The sequence below is a fragment of the Apis cerana genome, linkage group LG5 (genome assembly GCF_029169275.1).
Source record: "Apis cerana isolate GH-2021 linkage group LG5, AcerK_1.0, whole genome shotgun sequence".
NCBI classification, from domain to species: Eukaryota; Metazoa; Arthropoda; class Insecta; order Hymenoptera; family Apidae; genus Apis; species Apis cerana.
The window spans coordinates 7,086,679-7,102,809 of record NC_083856.1 but is presented as its reverse complement, the minus strand read 5'-3'; the positions used below and the strand labels follow the sequence as shown (position 1 = coordinate 7,102,809).

Below are 16,131 nucleotides of genomic sequence, written 5' to 3'. Positions count from 1 at the left end.
ATATGTAAATTATATATATATATTTTTTTTTTCATTAAAAAGAAAAATCATGAAGATTGAATATATAAAATATTTTACAAAAAAATCTTTTTTTTTAAAATATATCTATTTCTATATCAAGTAGGATATACAATTTTTTTGTTCATACATAATCAGTATTTATGACAGTTTAATGTATACAATGTAAGTGTATATTAACAGTAACTCGAGTTATCATCTCGTAGTATGATAAAACCACTTATGGTACAAACATATATGATCACATATTTTGAACTGGAATACAATATAATGCATTCAGTGATTTGAAACTGCGGAAAATTAATATTATGTTATTTGTAAATCTTGTATATTTTTAGAATTATGAAAATTTTCATTTCTGTTATATATTGGCGAAAATTTTGAAAATTAAAATATTTCAAATTGATTTATATGTTTATATAATAAACAGAAAGGAAGTTCTTTTTATAGGCGAGTATATAAATTTTTTTAATAATTTTGAATCTTTTCAAAAAATAAAAAAAAATAAACAATAAAATTTAAATATTTAATATTTAAACAAAATAAATTAAATAATTAATTGGATAATGATATTTACTTTATATATGTAACACATTTTTATTAAAATACTCGTTTAAAATATATTCTATTAAAATATCTAAAATAAGAATTTATATTTTTTATTTTAACCAAAAAAACAAAATAATTTGGTTAAATTTTTTTAATTCATTTATTTAAATTCAATTTATTTAACAGTATAGAAATATACGTAATTAATTTTTTAATTAATATGAAACTGTTGATTATAATTCCCTAGATAGTTATAACATGTTTTTAAGAAGCAAACTTCACGTTAATCATTCGATATTTCGATTGAATCTAAGCGTTCGATATTTTCGATCTATGATGAAATATAAAGATCATTGAAATTATCGCAAAATATTTCTAACTATTTTTCAAAACTTTCTATCATTTATAAATCTATAACTCTCAAAATATATATAAATGGTGAAATTCGATTTCAAGTTCTACATATCTGAGAATTTTTCTATGGTGTACGCAACAGACATCTCGAAAGAATGAGTCACAACAGCATCCTGGTAAAAGCAGGTTTCTTCGGAATTTCGTGCTCATAGAATGAATCATTGAATGTAAATATTGAAATATATATTATCGTTTAAAATTATGAAATTACATTTCTTGAGGATATATTGATATTTACGATCAAAACATAACCTATTTGTTAAATGTTTCTGAATTTAAATACAATTGTTTTTTGTGAAGTTAGATTAGAGAATTCAGTATTACCTTTTTTATCTTGATTAATTTGATTTTCGAAACAATTGAAATTTTTATAATACATAATAATCGATATGTGTGAAAACATATGTGTGAAAACTTTATATGGAAACGAATAATTTATATGTTCGGCAATACTTTGTACGCTTTTCGGACAAATTAATACGTTGGTGTTCTGTATATGATAATGTGGCGAGTTAATTATTTCCTCCCGTTGTTACGTGTCGTCGACCTCCCTGAGAAACTCTTCGGGACTGCATAGTGGGATCGTTGGACGAAAGCTTCGTCCTCGATCGACAGCATGAAGTTTCTTGAAGGTGACGCACCGTAAAAGGGAAACATGCAGCAAGAAGGACAAATGAAGAAACAAAAAGGAACAGAAAATTAAATAAATTTACTTCTTACAGAAAAAGATAAATATGTGATGAAGAGAATTGAAATTTGAGAAACAAGTTTGATGGTTTTTAATTGAACATGAAAAGAACATATTTTATAAAGAATCAAATCATCTTATATCTCTGAATAACAATGTTGAATAATTTTTCAATGAATTTTGATTTCATTATGTTCCTATCTTTTTTTATATTAAATTTTTATATAAAATTATAAATTAGAAATTTGTATATAGTTTTATTGATAAAAAATTAAAAAAAAAAAAATTATATATAATTATATGAAATATGATATATTTTAGAAATTATAGAACAAAAAAAATTGTTTTTAGATTATTTTTTTAAATATATATATTCATCTAGGGATTTTTTGTACAATTTTTGTAATTAGAAAAATAGAATGAAAAAATTTATAATTTTTTTCTATAATTCTTTATTTGATATTTTAGTTCGAAATATGTGCGTGATTCATATCTTATTATATTTGAATTTAAATTTTATTATTTTTTTGATTTTATTGACATCTGAATCATCCAATGAAATATTTTCAAATCTAGAAATAATAATAATAATAAGAATTTACAAGATAAATAAAAAATTTTATTAGATCAATGATATATAAATATATTTTTAATAGATTATAATATGAAATTTGCATCAGTCATAAAATATTTGAAAAAAATTTATCCATCTTTGTACCTATATTTTATCTCGGCTTCGCGCGTTTTCTATAAATACTTACTATAGAATCTTTGTCGATTTGAAAATGGATGGAAGATTCGAAATCCGAGATCCGAATTGCTAAGATATTTCAAATATGACAAAGAATATATGGAAAACAAGAAGAGAACGATTTATGTAAAGAAACGAGATAAATGTTAATTGGAATACTATTTACAATCTAGGGAAATTTAATATGTTCCAATGATCTTCAAATTCGTGTAAGGATTCAAATGCTAGTCTTTTCTTGTAAACACAGCTTAATCTTGGAAATTATATCTACCATATTATAAGTAAGGTTAAATCCAAAGAAATATGTAAATACATATATATATATACAATGTATATCTTGTAGATTCATTTTCTGTTTAATATATCAAAATTATATCTTTTTTATTTTTCAATAATGAAATTAGCATTTTTATTTAAGATTAAAGCATCAAATTATATATTTTTTTGAAATATTCTCATGATGTCAGATGGATGGTGTTAAGGGATTCAAAAAGAAAAAAAATCTGATTTCATCTAATTGGAACATCATCTCTAATCATTGTGGCGAACCACGTGCTCGCGGTACGCAGGTGCTACAGCAGCAGCACTAGCAGCAGCAGCAGTGCACATACACCTGCGAAATACGTTACACCTGCACGTCAGCTGCTGTGATCCTATTTCCCCAAGGTCGTATGTCACGTGACTCCTCGAGGACCGCCTTGCTAACTACTATCGCGAAATTTAATATTTCGTCTTGCAGACTCGGCCAAGAATTTCTCTAACAATTTTTTCTGCTCGCCATTTAAGTAACATTATGGCATCATTTCCGGAAGAATCTTTTTCTTATTTAATTATTTATAATTTTTAAACTTATAAACTTTGAAACAAAGGATCTATAGCAAATTATACGTCACTTTCATATTTTAACCTTTTTAATTTTCAGAAATGTTAGAGGTTATACAATATAATGGTTCGGCCAGAAATAACGTATAACAGATACAGACCTATCTAATATTAATTACTATTTATTGCCAAATTGATTGGATCAATAATCTAACCATAAAATCGCAAGTGTTGAAAAAGATTAAAGACAAATTTTGCAGCGATCGAGTATATAATTATAATCGAACATCATTTTAAAGGTTAATTCTTCGTCACCAAACTGTGTCCCTGTTGATAAATCGCAATTGGAATACAAACAAGGAAAAAAATCGTGTATGTGACGTACAAAGAATTGATTAATGAAGCGGAGAAAAAAAAACAAACCGCAGTTACATCAGCGACTACGATGTTTGGGGTAGGCGCCGTTTACGTGATACTACTACACCCGGCTCGTCATCGCGAGAGCATGTTAATTAAATCGAGATTGTAATCGAGCAGCTGGAATCTTTCCTCGAAACCTTGTAACACTGATTCCATTGAATTCTTCGTGAATTATGAGGTGAAATATGTGCGTGTTATTTATGCGTTTTGATTATAATTAATGGATTTGGAATTAAGATTTTTTTAAATAAAATTGCGGTAAAAGTTGTATTAGTTCTAATTTATTGTTTAAATCGAACAAGTTTTAAAAAAAATTTTGTTTCAATTTTATAATATTTATAATATTCATTATATAAATTATATAATTCATCAATATCGTGGAATTTAATTTTTGATGAAATGATGATTTTCAGTAATAGAATAATATTTATTGATTACTGCGGTATTATTTCATATTATGAAATAATAGGATAAAGGACGAAATTTCGTTACATATAGTTCGTGTTTGATTCGATGGGTTTCTATTAACACCTCAATCGCATTGGAAATTGACCACTAGAGGTGACAAGGAATCGTCACATACAGTACTCTCCAACAACAGGTGGTCAGAGAATTTACCAGGTTTCCATATCGCGTTCCTTTTAAGCGAAGGAGATCAATGTTAAGTGATCATCGCGGAGCTCGAGTGAAAAAGCTAAAAAGAAATGAACTAGAAGGACATGGTATTCTCAATTTATTTTTAATTACTTAATAAAGAGGCAAGGATAAAAAATAAATAAAAGAGATAAATATGTATTATAAAAAAGTTCTTTAAGATAATTCAATTATTTTATAAAAGATATAGTTTACAATAAAAATGTAATAAAAAAGTTTTTTCTTACAAATCTTTCTTCTTGTTTCAGGCTCGAGCCCTGAGTTGGGTGTCCCGGATATGACAGTCATCAGCGATATCGACGAAACGGGAATCAATCGAAACCTTCAAGTTCGATATGGAAGGGATCAAATATATGTATCCTTTGATCAAGCTTTAATTAATTAAAATTGTCTTATATCCGTAAGGTAAGGTGGTTATTAAAGAAATTTGTATGAACCCCTTAATGAAAAATCTTAATTGATTTTTTATTTATTTTTATTCCGAACATTTTTTTATTGTTGTACTTTTTTCATGTATATCTAATTATATTTATTTGTTTGATTCTTTTAATATAGAGATTTGTTGGATGAGTTTGTGGTACGAATTACTACTTTTTTGTGACATTAAGTCAGATGTTAAAATAGAGATTGATTCACGAACGATTACAAAATTCATCATGTGGAATTCAGTCTGCTAAACATGTTAGAGCACGTGTGAACCGCCTTGTTCCATTCGTCCAGAAGTTTAGCAAAAAACAGTGAACGGACGTCCGTTCATTTCGTAATTCGTCGTTAGTGCACTCTGAAGAGTTAGAATTCTTTGCGCATTCCTATGAATAACTCCACGTTGTGCTTTTTCCATTATTATTGTTATTATATATTAGGTATTTCTCATTGAAATTCTTATTCTTCAATTTTCAATTTTTAATGAAAGCATTATGTGAGAATTAAATAAGGAAAAAATTAAATAAGTAAGGAATCATTAAAAAATAATAGATATGAAATTTAAGTTAAATAATAACTTATTGGTAAGATTTTGATAAAATTAATTTTGATTAATTGAATTAAGAGAACTGAAGGAATATCATTACATAAAAGTATAAGCATTATGTACAACTATTATGTATCTGATATCTAAAATAAGATATTTTTCAAAACACGACGACAAAATCCATGAGTGTTCAAAGTTTCGATAAAATCAGTGACCTGAACTTTTCTGCATAAATACAAGTATCTGATCTATCATTTTTTATTAATAGAACGATGAAAATATTCTATTGTTAAAAGTTATGTTAAACCACCGATGTTAAAAGTTTCAATGAAATCTGATGAAATGGAAAAATCTTATCTCGTAAATATCCATTTGACCTTATAGACAGTATTTTTCTAACCAAAAGCGGAATATAATGCAATATTTTCTAAATATTACTTACCAGCCATTTGTACTATTTTTCCAAACAAAATGAGAAAGAGACGTTGATCAAGATTAAGACGATCAAATAACTGCTTCAGAAAGATGTTGCATTTCCCCTCACGAGTGCAATAGAGTATGAACTAGAGAGAAGAGACGCGAAAAATAATGAAGAATGATAGAGAGAACGAAAGGGGTTGAAGAAGGGTGAAGAAGTTAAAGAAGTGAACTATATATATGAATTTTGTAGGGGTGGGGCGTTGCTCCCGGGTTGGTTGGTTGGTTGCCATGACAACAACCCCAGTCAGCTGGTGAACCACCCCAGGGCCAGACCCATTCATCCTCTTGGCTTCACCGACCCAACGACCGACACCGACACGACCCACTGTCGTTTCTTGTCATGCTTTAATTCGCACCCTTCTTCATATCCCTCTCGGTTCATCCCTATGTCTGCGATCCAGGGATATGGAGAGAGCGACAAGACGGCCAAATGATCATCCGTACTTTCTATTGTGCTTCGATATTCATCGGGTATACATATAGTATCGTCTGGTCTTGAGCAGATATCGAGAAAAGTTTGAGGGCTTGGCAAAAAATCCATGGCTTTTTTGTTAGGTATCGACCTCTTAATTGGATTAGTTTTCCTTTTAATTGATTTATCCGAGAAAAATAGCTAATTCTTAGACTGCAAGTATCTATTGTATCTGTGAAAATATCGGAGAAGTTTTAGTTTGAGTGGAAAAGTTAGTTTAGTTAATAGTTTTAGTTAGTTTTCTTTGTTACCAGGCTTCCTTTCTTTTTTTACAACGAATGGTTATTTGCTTTTTTTTTGTATCTTTTACACCAATCGTCTTTTCTTCAATATCTGGGCACAAAATAATCAATTTTCTTGCTTGAAGAAAAAATTCTTTTCTCTGTAGAAAAAAATAACATAGAAAAATATGTATTATAGCTTTATATCTTATGTTTTCAAACACGAATAGATTATGAAAAGATAACGAAACCAGAAAACCAGTTTTAATCAATTGTGGCGTAGTTTTTGCTCATCTCGGTTCGGTATGGATCAAACACCGGAATTCAAACGCGTGATGCGTTCGCCTCGACGATTTAGGTCGTAGTGCACTTGTTAGTGAACATTTCCTTGTGTGTCACGATGTCGATCGTTGCTGGTTTCGCCATGTGTAGGACGAAATGTATCGTTGTAAAACAGATCGCCCACAAGATCATGGGCCACCGAGCCACGTTCAAGGAAATGTTCTTTGTTTCCTTATTCGCAATAGTTGACATTTGATGGAGTAATTTTATCGTTTCTCGCATTAAGAATTTAGAAGAGGTTGTTGAACTTTTGATAGAGATAAATATAGGTGAATTAAATATTCTAAATTCATTATATATGCTCTTAATGAAAATTCTCCGTTTTTTCATTATTTCTCGGTTAATAATTTTTCCTAGCTGAATTTTTTTTAGCTGAATTTTTCTTAGTTGAATTGCATTTAATTAAACCGAATGCGTAAGGCTGAAATAGCTTCAGTGTGTAGTCACAGATCGTTCCAGCCTCTGCAGGAAGTTTAATTATCGGTTGATTGCAGCAAACGAATAAAACCGTGTATTCAATGACCAAACATCGTGAACATGCCATGTATCAATCAATCCATGTGTAATTAGTATAACTAACTAACCGCGTTCTGCAATTTCCACCATCGATTCCAAACAATCGTCGAACAATTTCAATAGAAATAAAAGAAAAAATCGTACAGCATACGACGACTCGAATTTTTTTAATATCTTTATAGTGCTTTCAGATATAACTGATAGAACTGATTGATTAAATCGTGTCTGAATTTATTATGCACACAATTGTTCCGGTATCGATTTATGCATTATATAAAGTGAATCGAATCTCGCAAAATATACATTGTCGTTCTCATTAATATTTAAGCAAATTTAAATAATAATACCTTCTATCGAAATAATACACAATCTGAATCAAAATACGGAGTATTATCTTTTCTTAGAAGTTGAATATTTAAATATTTATTCAGTTCTTTGAAACATGTAGAATCTCTTCATTCAGAAAAGAGAGTAAATTATTTTGCATCTTATAAATTATGATAAACATAAAAATATTCTCGTATATGTTTTTCACATATATGTAATATATACATAACTTCTCCTGATTCTTCTATCCTTTTACACAAACTTACTCAAAATTCTTTCCATGCTATCAAGAATCGTCTGGTTAATAGAACTATCCTGGTGTCTATCGTGATTCTTCCCAAAGGAGGTTCGATAGATCGTCGGTTGATTAAATGGCTGCACTGTGTGCTGTTCGCCTTTGCGAGCTCCGTTTCGATCGCGAGATAGGTTGAAACGGCACAGATAAAGTACAGTAAAAGCGGTGGTGAATACACGGGAAATAAATTCGGTCGGAGGTCAAAGGTTACGTTGTTCGAATATTGGAACGAGCGAGTCGACAAATTTATTCCAGATTACGAAACTCAATTTTCGAAACGAAATTTAATCTTCGTGAAAAAAAAAAAATTATTTCACGTTATTCTTTGTCTCTGTAGCAAGATCTTACATAATTCTCTTCATTAAATAAATAGTACAATCGGAGGAAAAGCAATTTGTAATTAAATAACAGATTAGATTAGTCATTTAAATAATCATTGTTGTAAATACATCTTTTACAAGTATCGTGAATGGAATAAACTCGTGCTCCGCCAATCAAATTTCCACTTACAAAGGGGTAAAAAATAAAAAAAAATAAAAAATAAATCTAATCGTCTCGCGAGCAAAATTATATCATCGTTTCTCAATTATCTCGTTTGATCAGGAACGATCGAATATAATAAATTTCATTTAAACGATATCTCTCTCTCTCTCTCTCTCACGCCTCCATTACGGAAAGGTTTGTACCGGGCACGGTTGATCGAATCTCGTTAAAGTACCACGGGAACGGGAGTAATTACTTCGAAACCGGTACAGTTTTACCAGCCGTGGAACTCGTCTCTTCTGTCGCGGTTAATTTCGTTAGGAAAATTGAAAGTTTCGAGGCGAGCCATAGGCGTGTTTGCCGGGCCGCCTATCTCGTCGCGGTGGAAAACATCGATGGCATACAAATAAGAGGCCCGCGAGGATATCCATCCGTGACGCGATGCGTGACGCTTGGCTTCTTTATAATCCCTTTGTACTTCGGTTGAATTTTATGAGATAATTCGGAATTCCGGGAAACGAGAGAAGAGAAATTAATGTAAATTAATAACAATTAATTTTGAGTTTAAGTAAGTAATGGTGGAATGAAAATTTGAAAATTGAGCGAACGAAAGATCGATCGATTCAGATTGATGTTAATTGGGAAAATTAATGGACGAATCTTCGTTCCTTCTTCCTAGATGGATAAACATTTTCCAACACAGAATCGAAACATCGTGGCTGATCGTGGCTCAGGGTAGACGAGATAACGATTGGGGAGGGGGAAGGATGAACGATGCTCGATCGGATAACCGGTGTTGCACCAGGGTGGCGAGGAGGATCCTCAGCTTCCGGTTTCGACGTTGTCGCCGGGGCTAGGGTTAATCCGATATCCCGAAAGAGAAGCGACCTCGTGAAAAAAAAGAGGAGAGAACGCGTTTGAGTATCTCGTATGAGAGGATAATGGGTGGCCGATGAAACGTAGACGCGAGGAAACGAAGAGGTGAAGAGTCTTACCCCTTTTCTTCTTTCTTTCTTTTCTCTCTCTCTCTCTCTCGTGTGAACGAAACGAAGAAGCTTCGATCCAAATATTGTCTCGGGGAGCTCGTTTGAAATAACAACGGAATTTATATTTTTTGATTACCATCGTGTTCCTCTGACGCCCACTTCTTTGTTTGTATTTAAAAAAAAAATAAAAAAGAGAGAGAAAAATTTCACGATATCGTATACCGGAAATTTATGATAAAGGTCGGTCGAGTTGGATGGAAACCAATGGAATATATATGTGAATATATGAATATACGTATTATTATAAAAAATATATGCAGTTTCCTTTCTTACTGTTTAATATTTTGGATTTGCGTTCTTGTATTATAACGTGAATTGAATAAGTTAAAAAGGGGACTGTTATTGTGATGTAGCCGCACGTAGAACGTTTTGTAAAAGAATATTAAATTTTTCTTCACTGAATCGATATTTTTTGTTTACAAATAAATTTGTATAGGTAATTTGAATAATTAAAAAGTTAGATTAAAAATTATTTAAGGTTGGATACTTTCAGAAATCGAATCAGAATTTTCTCTAAACGAAATCCAAGCCCTTCACGATCTCGAAAATATTATTTTTCGATTTTACTTATTCGTATCTCGTTCACGATATTCTTAATCGGCAACATTTAAATTAAACGGATCGGGGTTCGTTGCCTCTTTCTACTCATCGTGGCCTAATTCGCGTATCGATAGCTCTGATAAACGGGTTTCTCGAAAAACTGCCACGTTTCAGGTCTCGTATAATCCATCTCCAGCCTTATATTCTTCAGCTTCGCTAGAGGTTTCAAAATACCGCTAAAAGGTGGCCGAGCTTCGGTCTCGACGAAAGCAATTGAAGCAGAGCGGCTAAGAGCGCTTTGCCACCAGAGAGGTTAATGAGAGTGTACCATCCTCCGCCTCTCTATTTGTCGCCTGTCGCATACAAAAGAAAAGACATAAAGAGATCGCGTAATTATTATCGACCCTTCGTGTTATATTTGCGTATTTTCAATTGAATATCTTCTTTTTCTACTATCATTACGCATTTTCCTCAAAGATTTTTTTAACATGTAGAAAGACACGATATGAATACGATCCAATATCATAAAGGAGATTAAATATTTATTAAATATTTAAATTAAATATAAAGGAGATTAAAGGAGATAAAAGACTCGTCAAAGAGCAAGAATAATTTAACTCTCTCCCTCTCTTGAGGAGGAGAAAATGTACCACGCATGATCCAAAATGCTTTTGATTATTTTCGCGTAGAAATGCATATAATTTGTTACAAATTTATTCTGTTAAAAAAAAAACTTTATTTACTCTTATTAAATAGACCAAGAATACGAACATCTGGATTTTCCTGATCCATCATCGTCCTCAGATTTATCCAAGAAAGTCTCTCCATGTCTCGTACAAAAACAGTTGACACAGTTAGTATAATTCCCTTCGCTGATTTCCTTCATTGTCATGTTTGCACAATGTTATTCGTAATTTACTTTAACAAACCAAGTTTCGAAGATATCTCATCTTCGCGAACAGGATATTAAACTTGTGCCCATCTTTCGTCCGATAAAGTGTAGCGGATATTCCTTTTCGGGTCAGTCTTCTTTCAGGTCACCCGGCTGTGCACACGGGGGGTTGCGTTTTATTGAAAATTTCATGCTCTGTTTGTCCGGCGCGCGCGAGATCGTCCTTCCCGGTTTTTGGGTCAGCCACCCTGTTTGTGACCTGTGTCTGTTGACCCTCGAACACCGGATACTGACCGTCATTAGGTTGGCGCAGTGGAAATGCGGACTCGAGTCGAGATCGAGCGGTGATCGATAGTTCGCGACTCGAGCTTTTACCTTTTCCTTTGAAATTAACTTTTTGATACGAGTTTTTCAAAATTTTTGTTTTCAACTCTTTTTTCCTCCCCCTTGATTGTTTCTCTTTGGGGTTTTTTATCTTTGAACAATTTTCTCTTATCTATTACTTATTTTCTCTTATCTATTATTATTATTATCTATTATCTTTTGAAAGCTTTTTGTTTCAATCCCTTTGATCGTTTTTTTTTTTGGCATATCTTTTTCCGAAATTTTTATCTTGACCTTTATTTGTTTTCAATATCTCGTTTCATGGATATCTGTTTTGAGATTGTTTCGAGAGTATCGTTTTTTATTCGGACGAAGATAATCTTTTAATCTAATGGATTTTTATTCGCGTTGTTAGAAACGAGCGAACGATTCAAAGGGAGATTGTTCCTTTATAAATTCTCTCTCTCTTTACCTTCAACGTTCATTTCGCCGATTAAAAATTTCGACGGATGTAATTATTCCAATGAAGCGAAGACACTTTAGAGATTCGTTACTCTCTCCGTGTAAAAAAAAAGAAAAAAAAAAACATCCGAGAGAGGAATCACTCCCCTCGAGACAAAAAACGAAAGTTAAAAAAAGAAATGATTACGTTTCCATCTTTTGAAGCGCTTTTTCAACCGGCTGTTTTCACTTCTACTTCGTAAAATCGTGAAAGATAAATAGGCTTAGCCGAGTGGCGATTTTCTCTCGGTTAAAGGGCTCGATATAGCGATTTCCTCATATTTTCTCTCGTCTCGGCTTCATGTGCGACAATTCTACCGTTAAATTTTGTCGAAACAGGTCTGGCTACTGATTGGCTGATTCAGCTTCGATTCAGCCGGAACAGAAGCCAATAAATTCAAGTCTTCGTTCAAAGTGGACAACGAGTTTTTTTTTTTTAACAATATCGTAAAGATAAGATCGATAACGTGAAGTTTTTTTGTTTTAATTCTAAAGATTGCACGTTAATATCAATGCCTTTGAAAGGAATTTCATGGATTTCTCTTTCGGTACGATTCTCTACGACCGAACAGAGATTAATATCGTCAACGACAATGGAAGGAAATGCGGCTGTCCATAAGGAATTTCCTGCGGATAACAGATCTGTATTTCCTTCTTCTAAAATGAAAACTGAGTCTCTGATGCGTTCCTGGGGATCGTTGTATCATCTTTTTAATTTTTATCGATAGATTTTTCAAAAAAGTGTCTTTGAAACTTCTTCTTCTGTCCGAGTTATATTATATATCATTGAGTATTCTAGATAATTTCAATGTAATTTTAAACTCGACATTGCATCAAATCTCGAAGGATTATAGGATCGACATTTCAAGATATCAAAATTTTTATAAGTTGACCGATCTTTCTTCTTTCCAATTTAAGTACTCTTTCAGTTTAGAGATTTGGCTAGAAGGAAACTAAAAAAGAGTATTTCATGTTTCGAATGAAATATTTATTTCCAAAAGATTTTTACAAGTTCGAGATATTGCTCTTTTAACGACTTTTTGAGTTTGATATGTCGAGGAGGAATTGGTGAAGGAATAACAAATCGAGGATAGTCTTTGTCCTTTCCATCTTTCTCTCGATCGATGAAGCTGCCTTTCTCCGTCAGGGTAACTCGAGTTCTGTAAACGACAAGATAGAAGGCCACCTTTACATCGCAATAAAAGAAGAAATATTTGCCGGCGAATAGAAAGGTCGAGGACTAAAATAGACGTAACACCATCCTGTATGGAATAGACTGCTGGAAAAAGCGCCATCAACCTCCCTGCTTTTTGGCAAAAGTTAAAAGAAAAAAAAATGCCAATTACTCACGCTTAAACCTAAAATTACTCAAATTATTACTCAAATTATTATTTATCGATAAAAACACAATTCTTTAAAAATCCTGAATATTAATTCTCGAAAATACGAGCGTAAATCTCTTCTTTACTATTTAAAAAGAAACATCCCATGCAACGAATTAATATTTCCATCCCTTAGAGAAACCTATAAATAGATGCACTCGTTTCAAATAATTTTCAATTAATTCCAATAGTTCCAATATTTTTCCAATTTTCTTCACACCCAAATCACGAAAAAGTCGCATGTACACAATCGCGAAATGTAATCTCATCACCAGTTTCAGAAGCAGACTATTTGGTGTGGAAGGGAGGGGGAGAGGCACCCTGTCGTTCCAAATGTTACAGAAGGGTGGTACGGTTATATAGGTGTATTATCCCCTTTCTCGCTGCAGGCATTCATCCGTGAGTCATCCGTGCTCAGCCCCGGGTGTGACGTCATTTCGACGTCCTCCACCCCATCGGAGAAATCCACCATCGGAACCGTGTCATCGTTCGGTTTTATTATGCAAGGGAGAGATTCAGGAATCGTTCGATCGCCCTCTCGAGAATTCTTTCGTCCGTTGCAACCGATAATTTTCGTCCCTTTAATTCGAATGAAGATATCACCGACAATCGAGTATTCTGATACTGAATACTCGATATGGAGTTGGATGGAAAGAAGAAGGGAAATAGAAGAGAGCTCGGTAATTCGAGAGATCGTTAAAATCATTTCGCCTTTCTCAAGTGGCGCAAGCTCTCTCGACTTCCGCTTCCTACTTCTCTATAGACCACGTTCAATGCGTTTAGCTGTCGAGACTCGCTTTTCTTCTATCTTGAGCAGGGTAAATTGCGAGACAATCGCTGGAAAATACTGTATTATATATCGTGGAATATAGATTGTGAAGATAGGATTCGTTCAATTTTTAAGAATCGATTTAGATTAGTTTTATTTAATAAATTAATATTTTATCTTTATCATTGTTATCGAATGATTGAATTTGACGACTGGCGGGTTGTCACCAATCGTGAATGATAGAGGGAGTGAATTATAATGGGGAGAGGATATGAAAGAATCAGGAGGAGAAAGAATTTAATTTTTTTTTCTCTCTTTCTTTCTTTCTTTTGTTTGGAGAAAACATATTATTATAACGATGCGTTTTTCGATTTCTGGGGAAGGCGTAGGTTGGGTAAAAATAACACGACCCATGGTATATTGGAACAGAAAATATCAGGCCATGCTTCGAACATTTTTCCGTATTGGACATGTTTTAAACTGGAATTGGAAAAAAAAAATGTCAACTATAGTTTGAAAAGTAGTTTTTTATGCATTGAATATATTTAAACACTTTTATACCTTTTCTACTTTACGTACGTACGACCATAAGATCAAAGATATTCCAATTCGAACTTTTATTTTACTACCAAGTTAAAGACAAGTGAAAAATTTTAATTATGTATGTACGTGGTGAATGAATGCGTTGAGACAATTTTCCACGAAACGATTATCATTTATCTTTCGCTTCGTTAAATATACAAATTTCATAAAGCGGTCGAAAAATATAAAAGAAAAAAAAGAAAATACCGACACGCGTTCACATTGCTGCGTGACGTCACGCGCAGAATACAAGCCCCCATTGGGAATGCATGTCGCATTATCATTCAAGGAGGTTCACGAGGTTGGGGAATGAGAAATAATGCCGTCGACACGGTTCCTTTCAGCTGCAGGTAAACACAACCTTCCGCCTCTCTTTTTTTCCCCTTCCTTTTTTTTTCTTTTTTGAAATTTCCATTTCTTCCTTTCTCTTCCTTCGTTCATTTGCATCCCTCAGATTAATAAACGAACGACGAATGGCTGAATGCATCAGCGATTTAACGAGTCGGCGCACCGATAATTTTCCTTGACTTAGTATTACGATTATTCGACACCAGACGTATACCGGATCCATATTGGTGGCTGTGAACCCCTACAAAGAAGTGGACTTCTACACGAACGTGAGTAAATTGGAATTATTGCGCGTGATTATCTTTTAATGCCATGCATTTAAAACGAATGCTAAACTCTTTCTTTTTATTCTCTCTCTCTCTCTCTCTCTCTCTCTTTCTCTCACTTTTTTTTCTTTTGTACATTTGGATCGAGACAATCGATTCGATTGTACGGAGATTGTTAGACGAAAGTCTGGCTCATTGTACGATTGGGGATAATTGACGTCATTGAGAATACGAATTATGGGGTAGTGTATACTTGAAAAACTCAGGGATTGAAATAGTTAGTGTTTTGTCTTTTTCACAGGGAAGCAATTTTTTTAAATTTAATGCAGTATCACATCAAAGCTGGATTCTGATTTTGAGGTTAAGTAATGTTTTAAATATTATAAAAGCATTCTAAGTCTATTTTTTGATTTTTTTTTCATAATATTTATTATCTACTTTTACTTCACTGCTTTCCAGAATTATTTTTATATTTTTTTTAAAGAAAAATGTAAAAAATTATAGGATATCGATTAAAAAGCGATCGGCTGGATGCGGCAAAATTAAAGTGACAAGCATCGTGCCGCTGTTACTAAAATGCGCAATTACTTACGCACTTCCTGCGTCAAATGTGTGCAGGAAGTGGCGTCGAAGAATAGCAAATATTAAACACGGCGGTTGCCTCGAAGAACAGAGAAGGCTGCACGTGCCCCCATCCCCTCTTCTCTCGAAGTAATAATTGGCTTCTCCTTTCAGTATACAATTAAGAAGTTGGTCATGAATTTCATGAAAGTTTCATTATTAAATTGTGATCATGAATCTTTTTGGAATTTTTAACAGTAATTTTTCCTTTCTATCTTTTTACTATTGAAATAATTCTGACCATTATTCTAGTGCTATTTTGTAGCAAAAATTTTACAAAAATGTAATTATACTTATAAACTCTTCGATTAAAATATTATAAAATATTTTTGAGTCAATTCAAATATAAAATTAAAAATTATGATTTTATCATTAGTCTTAATATAAAGATGATATTGAATTGTTGTAATCTATCATCATATAAGAAATAATAGTTAT

The 16,131-nt window shown here is 32.5% G+C and overlaps 2 protein-coding genes across 4 annotated transcripts in view; both read left to right on the top strand.

Annotated features, from left to right (window-relative positions):
* Window positions 1–16,131, top strand: part of LOC107997615 (presenilin homolog) — a 74,959-nt gene that overhangs the window by 18,967 nt on the left and 39,861 nt on the right. The gene's annotated exons all lie outside the window — the stretch shown is intronic.
* LOC107997646 (myosin-I heavy chain) overlaps window positions 1–16,131 on the top strand; it is a 39,187-nt gene that overhangs the window by 1,865 nt on the left and 21,191 nt on the right. For 2 of the 3 annotated variants that reach the window (XR_001766040.3, XM_017056401.3), the window contains exons 1-3: window positions 2,721–4,384; window positions 4,565–4,671; window positions 15,013–15,075. Coding sequence is in view for 2 of the 3 variants with exons in the window: in XM_017056401.3 (XP_016911890.2) it covers window positions 4,321–4,384; window positions 4,565–4,671; window positions 15,013–15,075 (234 nt within the window). In the remaining variant the exon portion in view is untranslated. Of the gene's footprint in view, window positions 1–2,720; window positions 4,385–4,564; window positions 4,672–15,012; window positions 15,076–16,131 lie in introns of those variants that run through there. The other variant, XM_017056403.3, reaches the window with a different exon arrangement.